The sequence below is a fragment of the Prionailurus viverrinus genome, chromosome X (genome assembly GCF_022837055.1).
Source record: "Prionailurus viverrinus isolate Anna chromosome X, UM_Priviv_1.0, whole genome shotgun sequence".
Classification (NCBI taxonomy): Eukaryota; Metazoa; Chordata; class Mammalia; order Carnivora; family Felidae; genus Prionailurus; species Prionailurus viverrinus.
In genome coordinates this window covers 50,402,887-50,429,154 of record NC_062579.1, presented here as the reverse complement: position 1 = coordinate 50,429,154, position 26,268 = coordinate 50,402,887, and the positions used below count along the sequence as shown (strand labels likewise).

Genomic DNA, 26,268 nt, shown 5'->3' with positions numbered 1-26,268 from the left:
CCTCAGGTAGGCCCCTTTACCTCTCTGGGTTGCAGTTGTTCTCATCCATAAAATGGTTCTACTAATCATAAGATTGTTGTGAAAAGTGAATGAGCGAATGCATATAAAGTGTGCAGCACTGCCTGGCATGATAAATGCACACTAAACATTAAAGGAGGAAAGGCATGCAAACTGTGTAAAGCAGTGCTTGGCATATGGGAGGCACTGAATAAATGTTAGCTACTATTATGCTGATACCCAAGGGAAGATCTTTTGGAAACAAATCAAGTGTACTTTATGGGAGGCAGTAGAGAGACTGACTTGGCTTTCCAGACAAGTGAAACCACCAGAAAAGGCACTCCTGCCTCACTCGTTCTCCCCACCCACCTCAACCAATACTGAGTCGCACAGGCCAAATTTGTTTAAATCTAGCTCCAGTAGTACTGGAGTACTGTTAACTAGCTTAGTATAACACTGGGCAAGTACCTTCTCTCACCTCTCTGAGCCTTAGTTTCTGCACCTTTAAAATGGGGACCAAAAGTATACCTATCTTCAGGGTTTTGTGAGTATCTAATGAGAAAACAGGTATGTGAGCTGTGTCAACCACACTGGAGAGAGGCTGGATTTTATTTCTGTGGTTCCTCCTCCTTTCCCTAGGCCCTGGGCCCTGCCTCCATTCTCAGCACTCTGCCCCTTTACCCCCCATCTCACTCTGTCCCCCACCTCCTCTTCTTCTCCTCATAAAGCTGTCATAAGCCAGGGCATGGCCATTTACTCCATACAAGCAGCACTTGTTTATGCTGGCATTATTTTGTGACCTGCACAATGTGTCCCACTACATGGACAAGCTGGAGTCACCGATTTAGCTGCTGACTCAGAGGAGAGAAGGCTGGGAACCCCGAGGGCTCTGCCTCCCAGTCATGAGCCCTGGGCTATATTGCTTTCACTTGGCAGCAAGGAACTTGTCCAGGGACATAGAAGTCAGTTTGAGGCCCTGACGGAAACCTGCTTGCCTCTCTAGACTAAGAAGCATAGCTAGGGTGGAGTTAGTAAATGAGAAGAGGTGTCTACAGTCCAACAAGGGAGGCAAGAAGTGTCCCTACGGTTGCACACGCTAGATCACCTGAAGTATAGAGTCAGGCATCCAGCTGCCCATGCCTAAGTACCTTTCTCCCTAAGCTGTAATGTTTTTACTTTAACACAGGTTCTGTGCTTCCTTCTGACAGGCCCAACTTATCATTAGGCATTATCAGTAGGCACAGCTTCTAGGGCACAGGAAATTGTTTTAATCTTAATTTATTTTAACCTCAGAGGAAAAAATGAGTATAATAACACCAAATATATAACGAATAGTGCAACCCAAATAATATTTACCTTTATACCAATGCAGTTGTAAAATATATTTTTAAATGTTGCTTATAGAGGAATGGCCCATGAAAGTCCAGATGCAGCCTTCGTCTCTGCTCAGTCCTCAGCCGTCCCCATTGATTGAAACACCATCTGCTTGTGTTAGAGGTGTGGCGGCAGGCCAAGGCCACTCTATGTGCCTTTGGATCACTGCTGGAATCCAGGAGGCAAGGCAGGGCAGAGAAGGCTGACTCCCAGCAGGCTGTGAGGATGGGCTGGGGCCAGAGAAGAGCAGCCTCTATTTCACTGTTCATCCTAGCATCCCTGGCCCTCTTCCCTCTCTCCTGGCCAGACTGCTCTTCAGCCAGCATTCCTCAAACACATTTCCTACTTTGTTCAACAGCTGTCATACCTAGCACTCCCAGTTCACTCCCCACTGCCCCTCACACACACACACACACACACACACACACTGAAGCCAGCAGCAGGAAGTAAGAGTGTCCTATCCCTTTGCACTGGGCTCCAGTGGAATGAAGGCTGGCTTAGGATGAGGTGCCTGGGTGGCTCAGTTGGTTAAGCTTCAGACTTCAGCTCAAGTCATAATCTCACAGCTCGTGGGTTCGAGCCCTACGCTGGGCTCTGTACTGATAGCTAAGAGCCTGGAACCTGCTTTATATTCTGTGTCTCCATCACTCTCTGCCCCTCCCTCACTCAAGCTCTGTCTCTCTCTCCCTCAAAAATAAACATTAAAAAAAAATTTTTTTTAAAAGACAGGCTTAGGAGTCTGGGCAGAAGTCCCCATTCAGCCCCTTACTTGCTGTGTACTCCAGGGAAAGTCACCTTATTTCTCAGACTCCAAGATCCCCAACCAGAAAAAGGGGGTCCTAACACCTCACAGGAGACTTTTGAGGTTGAAAGGACATCTTGTATTGGAAAATGCATGGCATGGTGCCTGCTATACAGTAGGCGCTCAGTATTCATGTGTTCCCTCTTAGGCAGTAGAAGGGTTTGATGCTGTTCTCACCCACTCTACCAGGTTCCTCAGGTTCCAGTGCACCCACCCTCACACTCCCCACCTCGTGCTCTCTCATGTCTCCCTGATCCTACACACAAACATGAAACCACATTCAGCATACATTCCCCGACACTGGCTCTTCTAGACCAGACATTGTACTGGACACTGGGGCCACAGAGATGACTCTCACTTGGTCCCTGTCCTTGATGTCATAGTGTAGGCAAAGAGACAGGTTTGTCCATTTGAAGTTACTTTTGTGTGATAAAAAGTGCTTTTTGAGTGTCCATTCAAAAAGTGCTTAAGGAGCTCAGGGGTAGGTTGGTTAGAAAAGGCTGGTTGAGTCTTGAAGGGTGTGAATAGCTAGAGGAGATACAGGAGGGCAAGCCAAGCAGAGGGAAGCTTGTAGAGCAAGGGCTTGAGGTGAACAAGCTAACATAATCAATGGTGATGAAACACTCCCTTTATGTCCATTAATGTACTGGGCACTGTTCTAGGTGCACGGGCTCCTGTCAACACCCATTTTACACATGAGAAAACTGAGGCTCAGAGAGCAAAGTAGCTTGCTCACAATCACACTGCTAACAAGTGGCAGAGCCAGGACTTAAACCCACCTCTGTGTGTCTCCAGATGCTTTCCACCAGGCCTTCCTGCCTCTCTGAGGTGGGAATTATAAAGGACTCAGAGTTGAGCCTCTCTATGATCCTGATCCCAGGTGCTCCCATGCCAATGGGGGTCATGTGACTGGTACCCAAAGAACCCAAAGAGGAGACATAAGCAAGATGGAAGCCTTGAAACAGATGCAAAAGACAATGATGTCTCAGAAGACGGGAGTCAACAAATCTTGCCAGAAGCTTCAGGGACAGCTTCATAGTGGGGATATATTGGAATTGGGCTTTGCCAGACTGATAAGGTTTGAGGGTAATAGCACTTTGTCATAAGTAATCCGCACATCTTTCCAAGCCTCATTTTACATATGGGGAAACTGGGCTTCCAAAAGCTTAAATAACTTGCGCACAGGCTCACAGATAAGAACTGACAGAACTGAGACTTGAGCCTGGGTCCTCTAAATCCAAGACAGTCCTATGTCTGCTTATGGCAAAGGTAACTAAAGGAGCATGTCAGGCACATGGCTGAAGAAGGTAAGTGAAAAGAAAGTTGGTGGACAGGTTAAGGCCACATTGTGGGGTCCTGAATGCCACAGTCTGAAAAACATAGGAAGACATTGGATTTTTGAAAGACTCACCTAGTAGTAAGTATAGGTGGAAATGGGTGGGAGAAGAGAGAAAGGAGGTGAAAGCTTCTAATACCTGGGTGGAAAGGCATGCAATATGAATTGAGTGCTTCAGACACTGGGTAGAAGCTAGATACAGGAGACATGGTGGAGGTAGATCAGATAGCATGTAGCTAGCTCCCCTTTAGGCCCACACGATCTAGGCTTCTATTTACCTCTGCAACACCATCTCCTTCTCCTCTCTCCTTGCTCCCTGCATTCCAGCATGCTACCCAGCTACTCAGCCCCAGAAATGCCAACTTTGTCTTCACCCCAGGTCCATTGTACTTGCTATTTTCTCTGCTTAGAACTCCTCCCCATAGATCTTTGCATTGCTGATTTCTTCTCCTCTCTTAAGGTCTGACTTACATGTCACTTCCTCAGGCCTTCCCTGATCAGTCACCACTGCCTTACCCTGCTTGATTGCCTTCATAACCCTTATCATAGCTGAAGTTAGCTTGTGTATGTGTTTATTGTCGACCTCCTTCTACTCATGCATCCACTAGGATGTGTGCTAAAGGCAGGTGGGAACTTTTTCAGTCTTTGTCATTGCTCTATTCTCTGTGCCTCAAGTCTGGCATATGGCAGACATTCTGCAACTACTTGTTGAATGGCAGAATGGATGAGTGTTTGGATTGATGGATGGATACCTGTATGCATTGGTTATGGGGGGAAGTGAGAGAGAGGGAGGAGTTCTCACTGATTTGGGGATCTGAGTTTAGCAGCCAGGAAGATAACAGTGCTAACAGAGATAGAGCGGGCAGCGGGGAGCTATGTGTGAGAAGATGTTGAATTTGGCTTGTGCCTGGTGAGTCTGATATGCAGATAGGGCCTCCAGGTAGAGAGGTCCACTTATACAGCAGGAAATACTGGCCTGAGCTCAAAGAAGTGATGGGGTTCTGGGAGTGATGGGGGTCATCTGCACAAAAGTATAAAATGAAACCATGGATGCCAGTGAGGTCCTTTATGAGCAAGGTGATGCAGGAAGAGGAAAAGGAAAAACTTGAGAGGAATGATTGAAGTTGAGGTGGGACTGAGGGAGAAGAGAAGTGGAAGGGGCAAGGAAAGAGGACCAAGAGCTGCAAAGAATTGAGAAGAGCTCTCCTTGTGTGGAGGAAGGAGAGCTTTGAGAGGGAAGATAAAGTCACAGAGCCAAATTCTCAAAGAGGACATGGAGTGGAAACCAAAAGATGCAAAAAGGCCACTGGGATTTTTTGAGCCTAATGAGGAGGTAGGTGTGTCCAGAATGGTAGCTGAGGCTATGGGGGTTTGAGAGCCAAGGAGGTAGGTAGGGCCCTGATGCCAAGCAGAACATAATGTGCATATCCACTCATCCACCCAAGCCTAAGCCCTCTTCCAGAACCTGACTGGCAAGGAGGAGGCAGGTAGGAGGAAGGACAGGGGAGACTACCATTTATTCATGTCCACCATGTGCTAGGCACTGTGCAGCCATGTTCACAGCTATTGGCTCATTTAACCCTAATGACAACATTGCAGTATATAAACAATTATTAGCCCTATCTTCTGTGAGGAAAAAGAAATTAAAAAGGTTAAGTGTCATTTAAGATCACAGCCAGGAAATGATACAGCTAGATTTGAACTTGAGTCTATCTACCATCTACCCTCAGCCACTCTAGCTAGGAACAGGGCACTGGAGACTAAAAGCTCCAGGTAGATTAATTCCTATGTGAGATTCTCTCACTGCCTGGTTTCTTTGAGGTGCTGGGTCAGGGGAAATATAGGAAGAGAAAATATAGGCAACAGGATTGGGAATTTGAAGATGAGAGTTGTCTAGCATAAGGGAAAGGAAGAGATCAAGTCAGGGTAGGCCAAGGTAATGACTGAGGGTTAAAAATGGTCATAGGCAGTGCTTGCCATGTGTGTGGAATTGAGAGGCCCCATAATCATGACACCCAGTCCCACATCTATAGGCCATGGTGGTCAATTCATTGACTTCACAGTGGGCCACGCAGAGAGGCAGAAATGGGAGCCTCTGCTTTATGCAGGGGAACTACACTAAGGCCCAGAGAAGCTCCCTAACTTGGCACTAGATCTCCCAGAATGCCAGAGATGTAGAACTACACTGGGCAGCTGGTTCTGGGCAAAAGTCCAGAGCTGAAAGTTTGGAGGAATTCTCTGGCTCTTCCAAGAATCTCCACCATACACAGTTCTTTATCTGTCTCCTAGAGACCATCACCTGGGTGGTCATTTTCATATTACTCATTAACAGCATTCTCAACCTCATCCTCTGTATTATCACTACAGCCTCCTTCCATGACCAGGTCAGGCAGTGTTTGTGCCATAAGGTGTCCCTGGCTGCTGGCCTCAAGCTATTGGTTGGAGCTTCACACTAGTGTCCCTTAACACCAACACTGCTTGAGCCATCTCCCATCACCCATACCCACATGTGGGGTGCCTTCATTGTTTTCCCAAAGGCAAGAGGCTGACAAGACCTCTGTTTCATCTTGCTCCCAAGGCTATCTGAGATCCCCAGGCAGCAGCAGTGAAGAAAGGCCAAAGGGATGTAGGGACAGCTGAGCCCAAAAGAAGAGAATGAAAGGTGAGAGAGAAGTGTGACTTGACAGGGACCCCAACCTGTTCAGGCTGAGTGGGGCAGAGCAAAGTGAACACTTACTGAGCCAGGCTTGTGCCCAGGTTTCACTAGCCTGTTTGGCTTACGAGGAGGCTGAGGTTCCGGTAGAGGGAGAGCAGCAGGATGTTTACCCCAGGCTAGTCAATACCACTCTATGGGTGGAAATAGAGATTGAATTGCAAAGCCTATACTCCCTCTCTAGCTGCCATTAGGAGCTTAGAAACTTTATGGCTACAGAAGTGTGTCAAAGAAAGCCTTTTCCTATGAAGAAGACAAGGGGGGGGGGAGAGAGAGAGAGAGAGAGAGAGAGAGAGACTTTCTAGCCCCCTGGGATTTGCAGGCTACTAGAGCCAGACCAGAGGTTGCCTTCAGGCACTCTAACCTCTCTTAGGCTGGCTTATGGAGAAAACGGTCTTGTAGCCATCCAGGGCTGGGTTTCCACTCTTCATCCTTAAGCTTAGACTGTGTGTACCAGGTGAAGGAAGGACAACATAGCCAGGGACATCTCTCACCAGGGCCACTGTCAGCATGCCTGAGATCATGCTTCTGGGCCACTCAGACTGGGAACCCTGGCCAGATCAGGGGATGGGATCTGCAGCTTCTGCCCAGGCCCTTGGTTCTTGGAGTCCCACCTCCCCCACCCCCAAATTGCCTCCCAAAGAGAAGCGCTGAGGCCTTCCCCATTCCTCCTATGGCCTTCCCTTGAGTCCTAGAGTGTTTCTGATCCTAACATTAAGCCCACATTGTAACCCGCCCTCAGTTCCTAACCCATCATCTCAGTGAAGACAGCCACACAGCCAGAGTGGATCTCTAGTAATGCTTTATTGTTCTGCTGAGGGGTCACATGGTTCCTGGTCTCCACCTCCCTCATCTTAAATGCCTTGCCCCCTTAGGCTTTCAAGACCCCTGCTCATACCCACAGATTATAATATAGTCTGAACAGAATATGTGTGCATATATAGATGTGCATGTATATATGTATACATGTATACATGTATGTGCATGTATACATGTATACATATATACATATATTATTCTGACTGTACAGTATTTATAGGTAGAAATAAAAATGGCTTAAAAAGTTACAATATTGCCTGGGATCCATCTCACTCCAGTTTATTTTGCTGAAAGAAAAATAAAGCACTAGTTGGCATTTGAATGTCATTGGAAATTCCACATAAGCCAAGATAGCTGCTGGGTAGGATGAATCAGGTTTGGATCAAGCCCCAGCTGGCTGAGATGAAACTAGGCCCTTCCATCTGGCTGGCTGGCTGCCTCAGGCAGGGGCCTGGTCCCTGCTTGAGGAAGGGGCTGTTATGTCAGCCAGCTACCACAGGCAGGAAGATCAGGAGAAGAGACACAGATACAGATGTGTGTTTCTTTTTACCACCATCTGTTTTTGCTTGGCCTGTGTGGTGGGAGTGAGCTTGTTTGCTCTCCAGACAAAAGAGTGTGTGACCACAGGCCGCACAGGACACCAGAGAGTGGCAAAGTATGGGGCCCAAACTGGGGAGACTGGTTCATTGATCTCCTGAGACCTGAGAAAGGAAGCCACCTCCCCCCACTACCATATCCCAAGCTAGCCGAAATTGTCATGTCACCTACTAGGAACCTGTCAGTGCTCACTATTTAAATCAGCCTCATAAAAATCAGCATTGTATTTACACAAATAAAACAGCTCATAGTGCTTGTAGCTGCCCTGTGCTCATCTTGTCTAATTTCTGTGGAAAAACCAGTTCAGGGCCAATATTAGGCCCCAAGGCAGGACCAGAGCCTCCTGCCAACCTCAAGGGGATGCTAGCACCAGACAGGATGGCTTGCCCTCTCAGAGAGGCAAGGAGTTGGAAGCAAATATTGCTCTCTACCTCCTTCCCCTGAAGGTGGGGGAGCTGGTAAGGCTTCAGATTGATGGTGGCTCTGTGGGCCTGGAGAGCAGCAGCAGTCTTCTTGTTCCTAAAACGACTCCTCTCTCTTGGGACGACAGACCACAGGCTTGGGGGTGGAGGTGGACTGGAGATGGGGCACTGAAAATCTCTTTTCCTCCCCTGAATGTGTGGAGGAGCTTCAGGAAGTAAAGGGGACAGTCAGTGGGAGCTTCAAGAGCCTGGCTCCGCCCCTGGAAGCAACATCTGGGGGCTGCTCTGCTCTCTTTATCCCCTTACTCCCTTGGTGCCAGGGGGCCTGGATGGCGCCACCTTTGGACCAAGCTGAGGCTCACAGTTTTGTCTCAGGGCCAGCTGCCTGCAGGGTGGGGAAGGAGTCCCGGATCTTTGCCACTTCCATGGCACACAGGTGCCCAAAGACTTTGTTGTACCAGTCAGGAGAACGGCCCCTGGGGAGGTAGAAGCAGGCAGGCATGAGCTATGGGTTCTTCCCTGGAGCCCTTCCCAGGAGGAAGAAAGGGCTTTCCCCCAGCCTCCCGGGATCAATGGCATGGGGCAGAGGTGGGGAAAGGGCCAGGGCTAAAGGGGCCTGGTACCTGAGATCAGCACGGCAGATGTGAGTGAGCCGGGAGCGGCCCAAGCCATAAGGCTCCATGAGGTACTGGGAAGTGAGCATCATGGCCCTCACCCCTGACTCTGGCACAGGTTGCTCGGGATCCAGGGACTGGGAGACAAGCAGACAGCCACCACGGGGCAAGTCGGAGCGCCACATCCTGTGGGGAAGAGACACGTTCACATTCCTGGTGTCTGCTCCCACTCCACCTCCCTGGTTCCCCAAGCGCATCAGGATGACAACCAGAAGCCCTCACCGGAGCACCACAAAGTCGCGGCAAGGATGGGGTGCCATGCTGTCAGTGACATAGTGGTACAGCTCCACACCCGGCATCAGGGCTTCCAACACCTGGGCCCGCAGCAGGTCCTCATCCCAGAGGGCCCGTTCCCGCAGAACACGGTGCAGCACTACAGCCGGAGGGGCTGCTACCTCTGTGGACACCTTCCACACACGCAGGGGATGCCCATCGGACGCCTGGGAGCCACAGGAGTGGGGACAGGGGACAACTGTCAGAGCTGGAGAACAGCCACTCCACCCCCCAGTTTCAGCCTGCCCTCACTTTAGCCCCTGAAAAAGGAAGGTTGCAGAGCTACTGTGCTAACCCCAGCCAGATCCAGACAGGCCTTCCCTGTGTTCCCTGTCCTCTCTCTCCTCTTTGGACATCTGCTTCTCCACCTAGTCAAAAGCACAAAGAGATGACAAGACACAAGTTCTCTGGGGCCTAGGAGGCTCTACCATGAAATGGACTCAGAGCTTGGAATTTCTAGAAGTGAACAGGAAGAGAAGATGGTGATCATCCTCAAGGAACTCACCATCTAGTGCAGGAAGTAGAACATGGGCACAGCAATCAAAGCTGCCACTTAGTGAGTCTTTTGTATGTGTCAGGCACTGCACGAGCTTCTCATCCTGATCCCGTAAGGGAGATTTTAGACGGGTTTATACATGGCAAACCTCAGGCTTGCAGTCTTACTTGTAATCAGAATCCAAGAAAGAAGATGGCTAGTGCCAAGAGGAGGACAGAGAGAAGTCATCTCCAGTTTGGGACATGACAGGAGGCTCTGAATGAAGGAGAGTGCATATCAAGTCAAGGCTAAAAGTGGCTTGGGAAATTTAATGCTTGGGGAAGGTTAGTCCAGACAGCAGGAAAGCAGGGGCAGAAGCACAAAGGTGGAAGTGTAAGGAGCTCAGCATGACCATGGCGCAGAAAGATACTGGAGGTGAGGCTCTGCAAATAGTGACCTGTCTGGAATGGAGATTTGGTATAGGAATTCTGTCAGGCAATGCTCAAATGAGGGCCCCTGGTCTCATTTGGTTCTTGACTCCTTAAGGAACTTGCTTTGCTGGCTTACACCTTCCAGGATCAAGCTGAGGCACAGTGACACTGGCTGTGGAGCTCCTTCTTTTGGGATTCTTGGCCTCCCCTGCATGCACCACGCCCTCTCCCAGCCCCATGACAGCCATTGGCAGCGTGCTACTCACTTTCCGGCAAGCCAGCTCCGTGTGCTGGGGCCCTGGCATACTCATCCAGCCCTTGAAGCGCTCAGCAGCATCACGCAGCAGCTCTTGGACACTTTCTTCCATGTAGAGGCTCAGGCTCATGCCTGCAGCTTGGGCCTGCCGCAGTTCAGCCAGAGCTGGGCCAGGAGAGCTGAGCTCAGCTGCACTGTAGGAACCACACAGTTGCAGCACCATGTCCTGGGGAACCTGGGAGAACACACATACACTAGGGCCATGGGGAGAAACAGGGGGTGAGAGACCATCATTCCCAGAGCCCATGGGATCTTTCAGGTCCATGTTATGGGGGTAGAGAAGCCTGACTACTGCAGTGAGATAGATGAGAAACCTTGTAGGAAAAGAGTTGGAAGTTGAGGGGCATGCATCAAGTTGGGCCCTTACCCCTGACTTGGGGTAAAAATCTCTGGCCTGATAGTTCCTCCAGGTGTGAGCCTAGAGTTACTCACTTGGAAAAGTTTCTTGCAGTCATTGATCATGTGTGATAGGCCCTGAGTAGCAGCCATGTTCTCACTCAGGTCCTTAGGGCCTGGCCGGCCAACGATGCTGCGTTTGTTCCTGATCCTAGAGGGAAGGGCAGGGAGGAGAGGATGGCACATGGGCACAAGACAAGATGGGTGACTGGTTGGCTTCTAGCTCCCCTAAACACAAAACAACCTGCTGCTCTTTAGAAGGCTCTGCTTCAAAACATCCAACCAGTTTCAGGCCCCTGAACTGTCAGGCTGACCCCTTGTGGTGATGCTGGGGAACTGTAGGACCAGCCATCAAGGACCAACAGTCCAAGGAGGCCCAAACCCTCCCTGCCTGGCCCTGCCACACACTGCCATGTTTCACCTGGGTGAGGTGCCATCCTTCTTGGAGACATTGAGATGGAAGATGGAAGGTGCCAGGCACACTGCTAGGTTGCCAGCTGTCATCTGGTTTTCTTCAGCAGAGGCAATGTCACTTAGGAAATAGAGCAGGGTCTGTAGGACCTCTCGGTTCTCATCAGGGAGCAACAAGGTGGCGGCTTGTGCTGCTGCCAACCATTGATCCTTGGGGAGGACTGTGAGGAAGGAATGGTAGAACAGCTTTCTTATTCCCCTAGAGCTTCTGGCAGCAAGTCTCCTGCTTCTAGGAATTCAGAGAGCACAGCAGTCCCAAGGGAAGTCAGTCAGTGAGAGGAAAGGGTAAAGATGGGCTCTGGGTAAAAGAGGGGATAAAGCCCCACTCTAATATACAATGTCACCTTAGGTAAGCCCCTGCCTTTCCTCAAGGCCTCAGTCTATCTTTCGAACATGATCTTCCAAGGGCCTTTCCAACTCTGGATAGCAAATCTTCCAATGAGCTCATGGATGTGGCTAGATTTTCTCACACTAGGTTTAGCTTTCACAAGCCCCAGGATTCGGAGAGATTGAGAATGGGGCAGGTTTCTGGGGACAGGTGCAGGTGACTCACGCTGGTAGATCTGCAGGAAAGTGGTGGTGAGCTTGCTGGTGAAGATAGGCTCTGGTAGGTCCCGGAAATACTGCTTCAGCAGGTCAGCCACATCATAGGCCGACTGGCCCTCATAGCAAACATTGTCAGGGGAGGTCTCATTCATTTGGCGCAGGTTCTGGATCCTGGACTTCACCCCAGACTTGCGGAAGATGCCCACCTGGCCCATGCAGGGAAGGGAGGGAGGGAGAAATGCAGGACAAGGGTGAGGTGGGGAGGAAGATTATGAGGCCAGCCCTGGATCAGGTGTCAGGAGAGTAGGCCACCCTAGAGACTTCCAAGCCTGGAAGGTTTCCTGCTGGGCAGGGTAGGAGAAAAATGGCAAAACCAAAGAGAAGCATTTTTATAGCCTTAGGGTCAAGAAGAAATATGGTTTTAGTGGGAATGAGCAGGAAGAGAGGGACCTAAAGCAGGCTCCTAAAGATGGGCCCTACGGTGCCCGGGCTGGAAATAAGCTGGCAGAGAGCTTGGCTGAGAGGAGCTTCAGCTCCATCCTTGCTGGGCCTTCCTAAGGCTCAGAAAGGTCTCTAGTGGGCCAGAAAGGCCATAGCAGCTCCCCACCAAATTCCTCAGTCTTGGATTTCTTCCCCAGTGTCATTTCTCTGTAGGTTCCCTGGCAGGGCTCACCTGGTCCAGGCACTGGCTGCGCAAGTAGCGCATGGCTTGCTGAATGCTCTGTGGCAGTGGCTGGCCTGTGCGCTGCACGTGGATGAGGGGTGGCACCCCAAACACCTGCTGGCCCCGGTAGTCTGGGGTCTTATTCCTTTTCATGAACTTGGGCACTGACCTGTTTGGGGGAATGACAAGAGATCTGTGAGGGGTGTGGGGTAGGCCCAGACACAGCTTGGAGACTCTGTAGTCTCAGGGGGCTCAGGCAGGGGTGAGGGGAGTAAAAAACACACCACATCCCCAGAGTCAACATTCACTGAGCACCTGCTGTGGGCCTGGCGCAAGGGAGTCACAGAGGAATACAAGGAGCTCTCTGTCTGGTTAAGGAGATAACTGTGTCGACAGGCAATGACAATATATGTGGCCAGGAGTGGACCAAGAACTTAGGGGAAGACCCATGAGGAAGGGGAACTATACCTACTGGATCAGAGAAGGCTTCAGGGAGGATGTGGAAATTCAGCAGGCTCATGAGGGATAGGTAGGTGTTGTCCCAGAGGAGAAATGGGGAAAAGGCATCCCAGGCAGAGAGAACAGCATGGACAAAGGCAAAGAGGTAGGAAAAAAGAGTATAGCACATTCAGGGAAGGGCAACAACTTTAGTGGCCTATATGGTGGTAGTGCTTGAGAGTGGCAGGCTAGAGAACCCAACAGCAAGGGCAGGGCTGGAACATGAAAGGATCATCATGGGAAGGAAGCTAGGCCCTATTCTTTGGCAGTTGAGGGGCAGTGGGGTGGGGGGACAGAAGGGTGTTTATCAGGAGAGCAGCAACCAAAGATGTATTTTAGAACAATCTCACTGGTAACAGCCTGGAAGTTGGGATGGAGGAGGTTACAGCTCAAGGACCTAAGGTCCACTACCCCCACTCCTCCTCACACATGGCACACACTCATGCATGTCCCATGAGCATCCCCCACAGACATATGCAAGCCATGCTGACCTCTCAGGCCATGGCCCCTCCAGCTTCCCAACACTATTGGCTTCTGGGCTCCACCTTCTCACACCCACCTTCAGGGGATGACCCTTCCAGGGTCCTGGAGTGGGGACAGGGAGGGGGCCAGCACCTGGATAAGAAGCTCCCCACACACCATGGCCCAGGAGCACTCACCAGACCCAACCTGGTTTGTGGGGCACAGTGTACTTCTCCATGAAGGCAGTGAGCCACAGCAGTGAGCCCTTGTGCAGGAGGTGGATCTGGCCAGCAAACTGCCGGTTGATCTCCAGTGACTCTGAGTTGAGGCTAGGCCGGTGGGAGTTCTGGAAGCTGTGCCAACGGAGCTTCCTGGTGAAAGATGAGGAAGTGCAGAAGGGCCAGAGGAGCAGGTTTGGATAAGCCTTAGGAAATGGTGACTTCTTCTGATCCCTTTATTCTCCCCAAAGAAAACAAATGCAGGGAGGGAGATGTGACTACTGTCAGCATTGCTACTGGGTCCCAGGGTGGTAAACCTTAATTTTAGTTTCCAGGGCTGCCAAGTGGCCAAGAAGCTATCAGGGAGGGTGGCACAGAGCTGAGGCCCATCTAGTGCCAGCAAGCAGTACCAGCCCCTTATCCCTCCAAGACTGCAGTGTAGGGGCTGTTCTGAGAGCCCAGAATGGTAAAGCTGGGGACCAGAGACCATGTCCTCTAACACCTATGATTTACTCATGGGGAAAAAAATGCCCAAAGTGGAGCTAGAATTTGTTCAAGGCCATGGCAGAGGTAAGCCCTGAACTTAACCTGGAGGCAATCAAGAACCTGTCCCTGGGCCTGGGCACTTCTTAGTGCCTTGAAAAAGAGTTGTGCAGAGGAGAGAGGGAGGTATGGGAGAGAGGGGAAAGAAGAAAGGGAGGATGAAGGATGGGGAGCAGGACAAAGAGACACAACAGAGTCCTCTGTCCCCACCCTTACTCAAAACTCCCACCTGCACGGTCTAGTCAGTGAGGCCCCAACGCCTGAATCTCGTCGTTCACGTGGTGCTGATGCCTGAAGTCCAGCTGGTGAGCCTGCAGCCTCAGCCTCATTCACAGAGTTTCCGCTACTGTCCAGTTCACTGGAGGAGGCCACAGTGTCATAAATGGAGTGTCCTTCTTCCACAGACAGGCTGGAGGCAGAGGTTGGTTCCCCACCTGAATTTGCCTCCTGCTCATTATCCTGGGCTGGGTGTGGGGCCTCGGCCTGTGCCTGTTCCAGGGGCTCAACCTGAGCCTGAGCCTGAACCTGAGCTGGGACTACTGGATGAACATCATCCTGGCCCAGAGCTGAGGACTCTCTATGGGTCAGAGCCTCTAATTGGGCCAGAGACTCAGCCTGCCTTTCAACGTCAACTGTGGCTACTTTTACTGAAGTGACATCCTCCTCTTCTTCCTCTTCCTTATCTCTAGTCCCCAGGTCTGGGCAGATGGCCTGAGACCAGAGCTCTACCCGTTGCTGCAGCCCCCACACATGCTGGAGAATGTCATCTAGGTGGGCATAGTTGCCCCCACCCTCCTCATCTTCAGCTTTAGCCCCAGCCAGTACAGGCTCAGCTGGGTATAGCTCAGGCATGTTGTCATAGGTGCTGGCATGGCTGCCTGTGGAGCCACAGGAGCCCCGGCGCCCTTCATAGCCCCAGGGCCTACCTGGCTGCCAATCTGCCAGGCGGTGTCCATCCTCAGGAAATAGGCTCTCAATGGACAGGGAGCGAGGGAATGTGCCTGGTTTGTGGTCCCTGGGCACATGCACGAGGCAGTCACCCCGGTGCACCTGCTGAGGATGCCGAAACATGGCCACAGGCCAGGCTTCCCAAGCCCTCTGAGCCTTAGTGCCACTGTCACCAGCTGAGGTGGCTGTCCTATTCTTGGCCCTATAGAATCCAGCTGAGAGGAAGCCACGGCGACTGCAGAAAGAGGAGGCTTTGGTGGTCTTTGAGGTGGCTGGGCTACGCTCAGGCTCTGTTTGCTGGCTGCCACCCTTTTCCTTCCGCCTCAGAGAATCAAGGTGCTTAAGGAAGCTATGAGAACGGCGCTTCTTGGTTTTGTCCTGGAGACCCTCTTGGCCCTGGGTGGGGCTGAGGAATGGCTGGTCATTTGGTCTGGGGGCACAGCTTAGCAAGGGCAGGTCTGCTGGCTCGGGCAATAGGCTCACGGTGATGGCTGGCAGGGAAGTGGCACTAAGCTCAGTGAGGACGCTCTCACAGCTGGAGGTCACTGGCAGGCCAGGGCTTGGTGGGGCCAGTAGGTCAGAGGAGCCTACACGAGACCAACATTTACTTTCACGCTTGAAAGCCCAGTGGTTGCTGATGGTACACTGCTCTTCCTCTTCTGAGTCTTCATTCTGGGGAGGGAGCCACAGGGTCAGGTCAGAATAGTCCTCAAGTGCTTGTTTGTACTCCACTCCCTGCCTCCAAACTCTTAGAGGACCTTGAGATAAAGGGCGCCACTTTCTGACTCAAGACATGTCGTAGATGTGGAGCTGGCTCTGGAGTACCAGAGTAAGCCAGGAGTCAGAGACAGAGCCCAGATGGATGGTAATGGTCATCGAATTAATCTAATCCCTCCTCATTTTACAGATAGGGAAACTAAGACCCACAAATGAGAAGTCATTTGCCTAAGGTCATCCAATGTCATGTAGTAAGTCAGTGACAGAGCCAGGGTTAGAATCCAGGTGTCTTGACCTGTCCTCAGCAGCCTCCCAAGTCTCTAGGCTATAGTCTTAGATTGGAATCACAGAATTCCAGAACTAAAAGGAGATTTTAGATTTTCTAATTTTCTATTTTGCAATATGGGGAAATCAAGGCCCAGAGAGGGGAAGAGGCTTGCTCAAGGCCACTGAGTAGTCAGTGGCAGAGGTGGGATCAGGCCCCAGGGGTTTCCTGCTTCCCAGGCCAGGGCTCTGGCTGCTTAGCTGACCCTCCTGGCTCCAGACCTCTGGTGGAGAAAGCTCCAGAGGAAACTAACAAAGCCTGACCCCATGGAAAGATGAGGTCATCAGGCCAGCATTCCAGGGCTACATGTGGACTAAGAGTCCTCTCGGTTTTTGCAATCCCACATTGGCAGAGTCAGAAAGGCCTCTTGAGTTTAGAGATGGGAAAAACGAGGCTCAGGGGTGTAAGACCTCCTGTGGACACAGTTGGGGATCTTGACTTCTAAGATCATATAGGCCATGATTTTTCCACCACATTATTCTGTCTCTGCTGTCTAGTGAAGGAATTCTCACCATCACAAAGCAAGTAGTGGAGGCAGATAGATTTCCCTGAGGAAGGGCAATCACTAGGTCAAGTTATTAGCAAACTCAGTGTGGAGAGGTGTGCTGAGGGGGGTGGGTGTGGCCATGGTACTTATTTTCACACTCTAAACTCTAGACCAGGCTTGCCAAAACCCATCAGGCTCACTCTCAGGTTGGGGCAAGGCACTGCTCTTTACATCCCAGACACCCAGGACACTGGATCTAGTTTTGCAAGTGGTCTATGTATATCCTGGGTTCCCCACGGTGCCACAAGACCCCAGACCCCACCCTTGCCATGACTCACCTGCTTGCATTGAAAATTAACTTCCAGTTTCATCGAGGCACAATTGTTCAAGGTCATCAGCTTTCTATAAGGAAATGAAGCAGTGTTCACCCAAGGGTCCCAACCCAAGTTTTCAGGGCATAACCTATTGAAACAGTCCCATGATGCCATCCACTACTTTACATGCTCAAGATATCAAAACCTCTCCCAAGATCCAGTGCTCATGAAGGTTTCAGTGCCAGACACAATGCTAGGAAAATTATGGCTTCTGTCCTCTGGAAGCTTACATATGTGGAATAAACCACTAGAGAGACAGCACAGGTTCAGGAACTTAGACAGAAGACACAGCAGGCACACAGAGAGTAGGGCAAGGAACTTCCATGAAGATGGGGTGGGCAGTCAGAGAAGGTTTCCTGGTGGTCAGAAATGGGTTTCTGGAGGGAAAAAAAAACAGGGACTCTTATCCTGGGCTTCCACAAGAGGCTGTGACAAGGTAGAGAGGGAAAGAGTAAACTGACCAGTACTGGTGTGACAGAGGAGACTGAGGCTGATAAGGTCGGTCAAAGCCATACTGCAAAGGTGCCTCATGCTAAAAAAGTTTCACTTTTCTCTGCAGGCAGTTACACACTCTAAGCAGAGGAGTTTCTGCTTGGAAACTGAATCTAGTGGCTGTAAAGAGGCTGGATCAAGGCGCGGAGGGACATGGCAGGAAGGCCAGTGAGTTGGATACTGTAATGGATCCAAAAAGCCATGGTTTGGCCTCAAACAAGGCCCAAACCAGTGTAAGCAGAGAAGGGGAAAATCAGAAGAATGTCTCAGGAATCTAACTGAAGGGAGAAAAGAGTCAACACCAGATTTTGACTTTCCAGCTAGAGTGCCTGGGTGGTGAGGTGTCACAGACACAGAAGACAGAGTGAGCAGTGTGACTGTACCAGATGAGCTTTGTTACAGGTTGGGCTCCTCCTCTGTTAGAGGGGACAGGGATTGTTTCTTTCCATGAAGAAGCTCCAAGCAAGGCCCTGACCTCCCAGGCCTGGCTCTTGGTGCTCCCTACCTGCACAGGGCCCCCAAAGAGTCCTCGTCCAGAAAACCGTGGTCCTTCTTCACAGAGCCAATATCCAGGGGAAACAGACCTTCTGTACAGCAGAGAAAAGCCAAGATGAGTTGAGAGTGGTATGGTCAGAAACTCAGTGCCAATAGCCCTTGAGTTGCAAAGGGGGGGGCAGGGAAGGGAGGAGGCAGGAAAGCAAAAGCTGAGCAAAAGGAGCAAGCCTGGAGTAAAGAAGGGGCCCAGGGAACTCAGGCTGACCATTGGGGACAAGTTCAGGGTTGAAGGAAAGGAGGGTTGAGCTGGATAAGAGGACCCAGCAATAATACAAGTCCATGGGAGATGGCAAGCCTGAGGCCTTGGGTGGCTGCCAGGAGCCAAGCTGGGCTCGCCCAGTCCTCTTTGAATCCTGGGTACTAAGACAAGGAAACTCCTCCCTGCCCCAAGATGAACTGGGGGGATCAGGAAGAGAGTGAGGACAGAAAGGACAGTGTGCAGCTAAACCCCACCTCATTTCCTCCTACTGCTCAAAGCAGGGGAGCCCACTCCTTGGGATTTAAGAAGGAGAGGAGAGAGAGGATGGTGCAGTAAGAGGACAGAGCATCCAGGAAATCCCATACCTCTCTCTGTCTTACTGGTAAAGCAAGCCCATTTATTCATTTAACTAATATTAATCATGCATCTACTTGGTGACAGATGCTAGGGCTACAACAGCGAACGAGATAAAAATGATCCTTGCCTTCACAGAGTTTACACTCTAATGGGGACAACAGACAATAAGCAATGTGTGAAACAAGATAATACAGTTCTGAATGCCATGAAAGACATTAGACAGGGTGATGGGGTAAAGAGAGGCTGGAGAGGTGGGGGCTACTCATAGAGAGGTGGTCAAAAGAGGCCTTTCTGAGGTGGTGACCTCTGAACTGAATCCTGAAGAACAAGAGGAGGCTGGCTATGCCAAGAGCCTGGGAAGACGGCTCCAGGCAGGACCAACATTAAGGTGTTGAGTGAGGAAAAAACATGGTGAGCAAGTGAGCAAGAAAGGAGCCTGGAATGTAGTGAGCAAAGGGAAGAGGAGTAAACAGCAGTTGAGTGATGTAGTCTTGTCAGTCATAATAAAACATGTAAGCTTGCCTCATTCTGAGTGTGCTGGGAAACCATCAGAGGAGTGACAGAGCACAGAAGTGACAAAGTGAGTCCCAAGGCTCACAAGGTCCTTCTGGCTGGTGTGCATTGCAGAGAAGAGAAAGGGGACGCCTGAGTGGCTCAGTAGGTTAAGCTGCCAACTCTTGGTTTCGTCTCAGGTCATGATTTCACAGTTCATGTGTTAAAGCCCCATGTTGGGCTCTGTGCCGACAGTGCAGAGCCTGCTTAGGATTCTCTCTCTTCCCCTCCCTTGCTCTTGCTCTCTCTGTCTCTAAACAAACAAACAAAATTTTTTCTCAAAAGGAATAGAGGAGGTAGCAAAGGAAGGAGGCTGGTGCACTTTGGCAGGTGAGCAGTGGTGGCAGGTCACACAGGATGCCGCAGTAAAGATGGCAGGATCTAGACTGATCCGAGACATACCGTGGAGGGAGGAGGGACTTGCTGAAGGATTAGATATAGAAGATGAAAGAAAAGAGGAATCAAGGGTGATTCCTGGATGCAGGGCTTGAGTGGACAGCGGTGCTCTCAGGAGTTGGAATTTAGACCTGCTACATTTGAGATGTCTGTCAGACATCCAAGGAGATACTTAACTGCTGGCTGAAAAGATGAATCTTGAGCTTGGGAATGAGGTCTGACAGAAATATTTGAGAGTCACCAGAATATAGATGGTACTTGGAGAAAGATCTCCTGGGAAAGAAATGTTGAGAGGGAAGAGGGACCAAGACTGAGCTTTGGGACACTCCAACATTTAGATATCAGTTACAGAAAGCAGAGTCCTCTATAAGAAGACTAAGAGCAGCATCTAGAGAGACAGCAAAGACAGGTGAGTGTTCTAGAAGCCGAAGTGAGTGGCCAGCGGCACTGAATGCTATTGAGAGATTAAGGACTGGGAAGTGACTAGTGAACTTGATCACATGGAGGTCAATGGTGACCTGGACAAGGATTGTTTTATTGGCAAGGTGGGGTTGAAGGCAGAGTACAGTGGGGAATGTGAGAAGAAGAAGGAAAGCAGAAATAGAAAGTATAGACAACACTAAAGAAAAACAGAAAAATGAAGGAAACAGAGAAATGAGGCCATGGGGAAGTGGAGATGAGGTCGGGGACACCAGGATGCACCCTCCACATTGCATCTATGCCAGTGGCATCCTCAGAACTGGTACAGTGCAGGGGCCCTGGTCAAGACATGGGTGACACCAGAGCTTATGAGAGCCAATCAAAGTGACCCAGTAGACATGACGATGTAACTATAGGAGGAGGGCCAAGGTCCACAACTACCTGTGTGGTTGGCGAAAGGATCTGATTGGCACCATTTTACAGATGAAAAACAGAGGGATATGGCAAGTTTTGGGGTAGAGGAGGGGGAGCAGCTGAGTATCCTTACCTTCAAAAAGCTGAGCATATTGAGGGAATCCTGTTGCTCGGAGCCACTTGCATGCTCTTTTGGCCTCAACTTCTAAAACGGAACAGAAGGAGAGAAATGGGTCTAGGTGGGTGTTGGCACTGAGCCATCCTGGGTGTATGCTGCCTCATTTCCAGCAGACAAGCACCTCTAGTTCCCATGATCTGGAAATGGCAAGAAAAGCATGGAGGGAGCTGGATTATTTGTTTCATATCACAGCCAGCAAGAGTTTACCCTGTTCTCCATACCCTACCCTCTGTATGTCCTGCGAGGCCATTCTTGAGCCTCATTCCCCTGCTTGTCTCAATACCCCTCTCGCTCTCCTGCCCCTGCCCAAGAACAGAACCCACCAGCAGGAGCAACTCTCAGGAAAGTCTGAAGTCAAGGAGTACTGCTGGGGGAGGAAGCCATAGCTGTGTCTTCACCTTCCCCGTCTTCAGGGAGACATCCCCTTCCATGACCCTGGGTAGACCATCCTAGTCCAGCTAGGGATACAAAATGTTCAACGATTATCATTCTTTTTCCCACCATCATACCTCACATTCCCTAGCACTTTGATAACAAAATCTCACTTAACACACACAATAAGCTGTGAAAGAGGTTTTACTATCTACATTTTATAGATCTCCAGACAGGCTCAGAAAGGAAGAAGTCATCCACAGTCTCACCGCTGACCAAGGTAGCAGTGCTGGGGCCAGAGTTAAAGCTCAGTCTCCCTCCCACTCAGGGCCCCTACCTTTCTGACATGGCAGCTTCCCCAGTGCTTACTCTTCCCCATCACTCATGGATTTACAGCCCTCCCTTCCCAGGGAACCTCCCAAGACTGCTCCAGCTCTCCCTTGTGGCTAGATCTATGTGGCATAATCCAGTGCTGACTGTCATGATGACACAGTGGTACCTGTGGGAATCTTGGAGGGCATTGGCTGGGTTAGCCTCCCACCTCTGCTCTGGGAGTGCCCAGCACCTCTGCCAGCCTCAGTGAAGACATGCAGCTGGAGTAAAGGAGGCCCTCCTGGCAAGGATAGGCTGAGTGCCAGCAGCATTGCCCTGGGACTACCCAGGCAGCCATCTGTTTCCTACCCCAAGCACTTCCAGGGAGCAGTGGGGCTGGGACTATAGGACAAGGCACTGTGGGGTTGGAGGGTGGGGTAGGCTGGTGGCTCAGCAGAGCTACTCTGGCCACAGAGTCATACTCCCAACATCTCCTTGATTTCCTTAGCGCCTGTGACCAGGCAACTCCAAGGAGACTGGTGGGATTTTTCCGAGACAGGAAGAGCTCTTTATTTCCAGTGCTCTTCTACAGGAAAATCCAGGATGAGATCCTGGCAGCTGAGACTGAGAAGTTAAAAGACAAAACAACATTTCAGAGGATGCGGGTAGGTAGATAACAGAGGGAAGAATACAGGAAGATCGAAGTTGATGAGAAAAAACAATAGGCTTCTCAAGGGCCACAAACTGATGAGGATTTGAGGGGGGAGAAGAGAAGGTTCTGGAGCCCCTGGAGCTCCTGAAGGCTTTTGGGGCAAACAGGAGTGGGGCGGAGATGAACATCTGGGCATTTCCCAGAGTGAGTGCATCAGGTCAGTGCCACCCTAGCATCTGCCTCAGCACATAGCAGTAGCCAAGTTTGCTCATGTCCGTGATCCGTGAAGATTGGTATGAGATGGTGCACCTGTACACACACCCCCTATAGGCCCCCTTAGTCTGTGCAGCACTTGAATGGTGTGTGTATGTGCCCATGTTTCTTGTTACTGCAACTTTCTAACCTATGATAAAGATCTAGGAATCATCCGGACTTCAGAGAGGTTCTGGAAAGTGTTTGTTCCCACAGAGCTTAGCTAACAGTACCTCAGACCCTCTGACAGGGGGCAATGCAGGCCTAGCAGAGGATACAGGTCTCTAGGCAATTGGTGGTGTGGGGGAACTGTGGTAAGAGCTGTTGGAAGGGACCTCACACCAGCCCAGGAAGCATCTGAGGTACCTGGTTTTGCTGCTAAAACAGCTTAGCTAGCTGCCACTACCACCTCCCTGTCTCCTGATCCTACCACACCCCCAGGAGAAGGCCCTTCTCCATCCTCAGAGCCCCTCCTAGCAGCCAGCTCTGCTTTCCCATTATTAGGATGAAGAGAAGGTACCAAAGAAAGGACCTGATAGTTCCTAGAAAGGCAGGAACAGGCACAGAAAGAAATAGTGACCCTTAAAGGGCCATGAGTCTGCTATGGCCACCCCAGGTAGGAAAGCTAATCCCCAGGGTTAGGCCTGCATGCCAAGAACACACCCTTGAAGTCCACTGCAGCCCTTAGCCATTTATGGCTACAGGCAGAACAAAGAGGAAAGGGAAGGAGAGAGGCACCTGCCTGCCCATTAGTCCTGAGGTCCTTCTTAAGCCTGAAGAAGTTGAGAGAGTGTAGTAAGAAAGTCCCGCATCTTACACATCTGCACCATCTACCAGAGCCACAGAGGCAGAGCTCACAGGAGAGTGGTGAGCCGCCTGCTCCTCTAACGCTAGGCATTGGCCCTAGCCAGGGTTGGTGGGAAGGAAACCAGTGCACCTGAGTGGGCACCAAGTTCTTTTGCTTTTACCTAGAGCTCTCTAGCCCGCTACTACTTTAACTGTGATCTCTGGACCAGCAGCATCAGCATCACCAGGGAGCTTGTTAGAAATGCAGAATTCCAGACCTACTGAATCAGAATCTATATTTAACTACATCCTGAGTTTATTTGCATGCACATTAAAGTTTGAGAAGCACTGGCCTATATCCCTAGCTGAAGGATTTTCACCCTGGGATGCACGTTAAAATCAGCTAGGAAGCTTTAAAAAGACCAATTCCCTGGGATCCCATCCTCAGAGGCTGATTTAATTGGTCTCTGGTGGGGCTTTCCATGTCAGCACTTTTAAAAAGCTATAGTATGGGGCATATTGAGTCCCAAGGAACTTTCCCAATTCCCACAGAGTTACATGTCACAGCTGAGACTATGATCCTAATCTTTAATTTTTTTTAAGTTTTTGTTTTAATTCCAGTTACTTAACATACAGTGTTATTTTATGTTCAGGTGGACAATATGATGAGTCAACAATTCCATACATCACCTGGTGCTCATCACAAGTACACTCCTTAATCCCCACCACTTATTTCACCCATCCCCTGACCAACTCCCCTCTGGTAACCATCAGTTTGTTCTCTGTATTTTAAGAGTCTATTTCTTGTGTGCATGCTCTCTTGCACTTTCTCTCTCTTTCTCTTTGCTCCTTTGTTGTTTCCTAACTTCCACATATGAGTGAAATCATATGGTATTTGTTGTTATCTGACTTATTTTGTTTAGCATAATGCTCTCCAGCTCCATCCATGTCATTGCAAATGGTAAGATTTCATTCTTTTTGATCACTAATATTCCATTGTGTGTGTGTGTGTACACTATACACACACACACACACACACACACACACACACCACATCTTTACCCATTCATCAATTGATGGACATGGGCTACTTCCATAACTTGGCTATTATAAACAATGCTGCCATAAACAGAGGGGTGCACATATTCCTTTGAATTAGTGTTTTTGTATTCTTTGGGTAAATAGTAGTGCATTTGCTGGATCATGGGGTAGTTCTATTTTTAACTTTTTGAGGAAACTTCATACTGTTTTCCAGAGTGGCTGCACCAGTGGCTGCATTCCAACACTGCACGAGGGTCCTTCTTTCTCCACATCCTCACCAACACCTGTTGTTTCTGATATTGTTGATTTTAGCCATTCTGACCAGTGTGAGGTGATGTCTCATTATAGTTTTGATTTGTATTTCCCTGATAGTAAGTGATGATGAGCATATTTTCATGCATCTGTTGGCCATCTGTATGTCTTCTTTGGAGAAATGTCTTTTCATGTGAGACCCTGACCTTTTAATTTCCTTTACAGCTCTCTCTTTCCCATTTCATTATGCCACTTGCCCTCAGAGGCCAGGTAAACAAAGGGCTTAGACTCAAAGGAACAAACTCCAGGTCCCCAAACTTTTTTTTGACCTCCTGATGTAGTGGAGTAACAAGCTTGAGTTGAAATCCTAGTGCTGTCAGTCACTAGCTCTCAGACCTTGGCAAGTTGTTTAACCTCTGTAAGACTCAGTTTCACCCACTGTAAAATGGATGGAATTGTGTCTACCTGTAATAGCTACTGAGAGCATTAAATAAAATACTGGAGAGTGGAAAAATACCCTGACACATAGTACAAGTACTCCCAACTAACTGAAGGGTTCCAAGAAAGAACGACAAACAGGAGAAGGAGGCCCAGCTAGCATTCCCTTCTGGGTCTAGAAAGTGGCTGCATCCCAGCGAAGGCAGTCCTGAGAGGAAAATACATTGCCATCCAGGCCTATCTCAAGAAACAAGAAAAATCCCAAATATAAAATCTAACAGCACACCTAAAGGAAATAGAAGCAGAACAGCAAAGGCACCCCAAACCCAGCAGTAGAAGAGAAATAATACAGATCAGAGCAGAAATAAAACATATAGAATCTAAAAAAACTGTAGAGCAGATCAACGAAACCAAGAGTGGGTTTTTTGAAAAAATATACAAAATTGATAAACCTCTAGCCAGGCTTCTCAAGAAGAAAAGAGAGATGGCCCAAATACATAAGATCATGAATGAAAATGGAATTATTACAACCAATCCCTCAGAAATACAAGCAATTATCAGGGAATACTATGAAAAATTATATGCCAACAATCTGGACAACCTGGAAGAAATGGACAAATTCCTAAACACCCACACACTCCCAAAACTCAAACAGGAAGAAATAGAAAGCTTGAACAGACCCATAACCAGCAAAGAAATTGAATGAGTTATCAAAAATCTCCCAACAAATAAGAGTCCAGGACCAGATGGCTTCCCAGGGAAATTCTACCAGACATTTAAAGCAGAAATAATACCTATCCTTCTCAAGCTATTCCAAAAAATAGAAAGGGAGGGAAAACTTCCAGACTCATTCTATGAAGCCAGCATTACTTTGATTCCTAAACCAGACAGAGACCCAGTAAAAAAAGAGAACTACAGGCCAATATCCCTGATGAATATGGATGCAAAAATTCTCAATAAGATACTAGCAAATTGAATTCAACAGCATATAAAAAGAATTATTCACCATGATCAAGTGGGATTCATTCGTGGGCTGCAGGGTTGGTTCGACATTCGCAAATCAATCAATGTGATACATCACATTAATAAAAGAAAAGAACCATATGATCCTGTCAATCGATGCAGAGAAAGCATTTGACAAAATCAGTATCCTTTCTTAACAAAAACCCTCAAGAAAGTTGGGATAGAAGGAACTTACTTAAACATCATAAAAGCCATTTATGAAAAGCCCACAGCTAATATCATCCTCAATGGGGAAAAACTGAGAGCTTTTTCCCTGAGATCAGGAACATGACAGGGATGTCCACTCTCACCGCTGTTGTTTCACATAGTGTTGGAAGTTCTAGCATCAGCAATCACACAACAAAAGGAAATCAAAGGCATCAAAATTGGCAAAGATGATTTCAAGCTTTCACTCTTTGCAGATGACATGATATTATACATGGAAAATCCAATAGACTCCACCAAAAGTCTGCTAGAACTGATACATGAATTTAGCAAAGTCGCAGGGTACAAAATCAATGTACAGAAATCAGTTGCCTTCTTATACACTAATAATGAAGCAACAGAAAGACAAAGAAACTGATCCCATTCACAATTGCACCAAGAATCATAAAATACCTACGATAAACCTAACCAAAGATGTAAAAGATCTGTATACTGAAAACTATAGAAAGCTTAGGAAGGAAATTGAAGAAGATATAAAGAAATGGAAAAACATTC

At 49.2% G+C, this 26,268-nt stretch overlaps 1 protein-coding gene across 9 annotated transcripts in view; it reads right to left on the bottom strand.

The window, feature by feature from the left end:
* Positions 1-7,017: 7,017 nt before the first annotated feature.
* Positions 7,018-26,268, bottom strand: part of STARD8 (StAR related lipid transfer domain containing 8) — a 44,149-nt gene continuing 24,898 nt past the window's right edge. For 4 of the 9 annotated variants that reach the window (XM_047844732.1, XM_047844740.1, XM_047844741.1 and 1 more), the window contains 13 exons: positions 20,397-20,468; positions 17,876-17,957; positions 16,843-16,906; positions 14,257-15,647; positions 13,464-13,637; positions 12,316-12,475; positions 11,650-11,848; positions 11,047-11,257; positions 10,662-10,776; positions 10,180-10,404; positions 8,957-9,174; positions 8,684-8,860; positions 7,018-8,536 (listed from right to left, as the gene is read on the bottom strand). In XM_047844732.1, the coding sequence (XP_047700688.1) occupies positions 8,419-8,536; positions 8,684-8,860; positions 8,957-9,174; positions 10,180-10,404; positions 10,662-10,776; positions 11,047-11,257; positions 11,650-11,848; positions 12,316-12,475; positions 13,464-13,637; positions 14,257-15,647; positions 16,843-16,906; positions 17,876-17,957; positions 20,397-20,468 (3,206 nt within the window). In that variant the 3' untranslated portion in view covers positions 7,018-8,418. Of the gene's footprint in view, positions 8,537-8,683; positions 8,861-8,956; positions 9,175-10,179; positions 10,405-10,661; positions 10,777-11,046; positions 11,258-11,649; positions 11,849-12,315; positions 12,476-13,463; positions 13,638-14,256; positions 15,648-16,842; positions 16,907-17,875; positions 17,958-20,396; positions 20,469-20,764; positions 20,893-26,268 lie in introns of those variants that run through there. The other 5 variants (XM_047844739.1, XM_047844737.1, XM_047844736.1 and 2 more) reach the window with 4 other exon arrangements.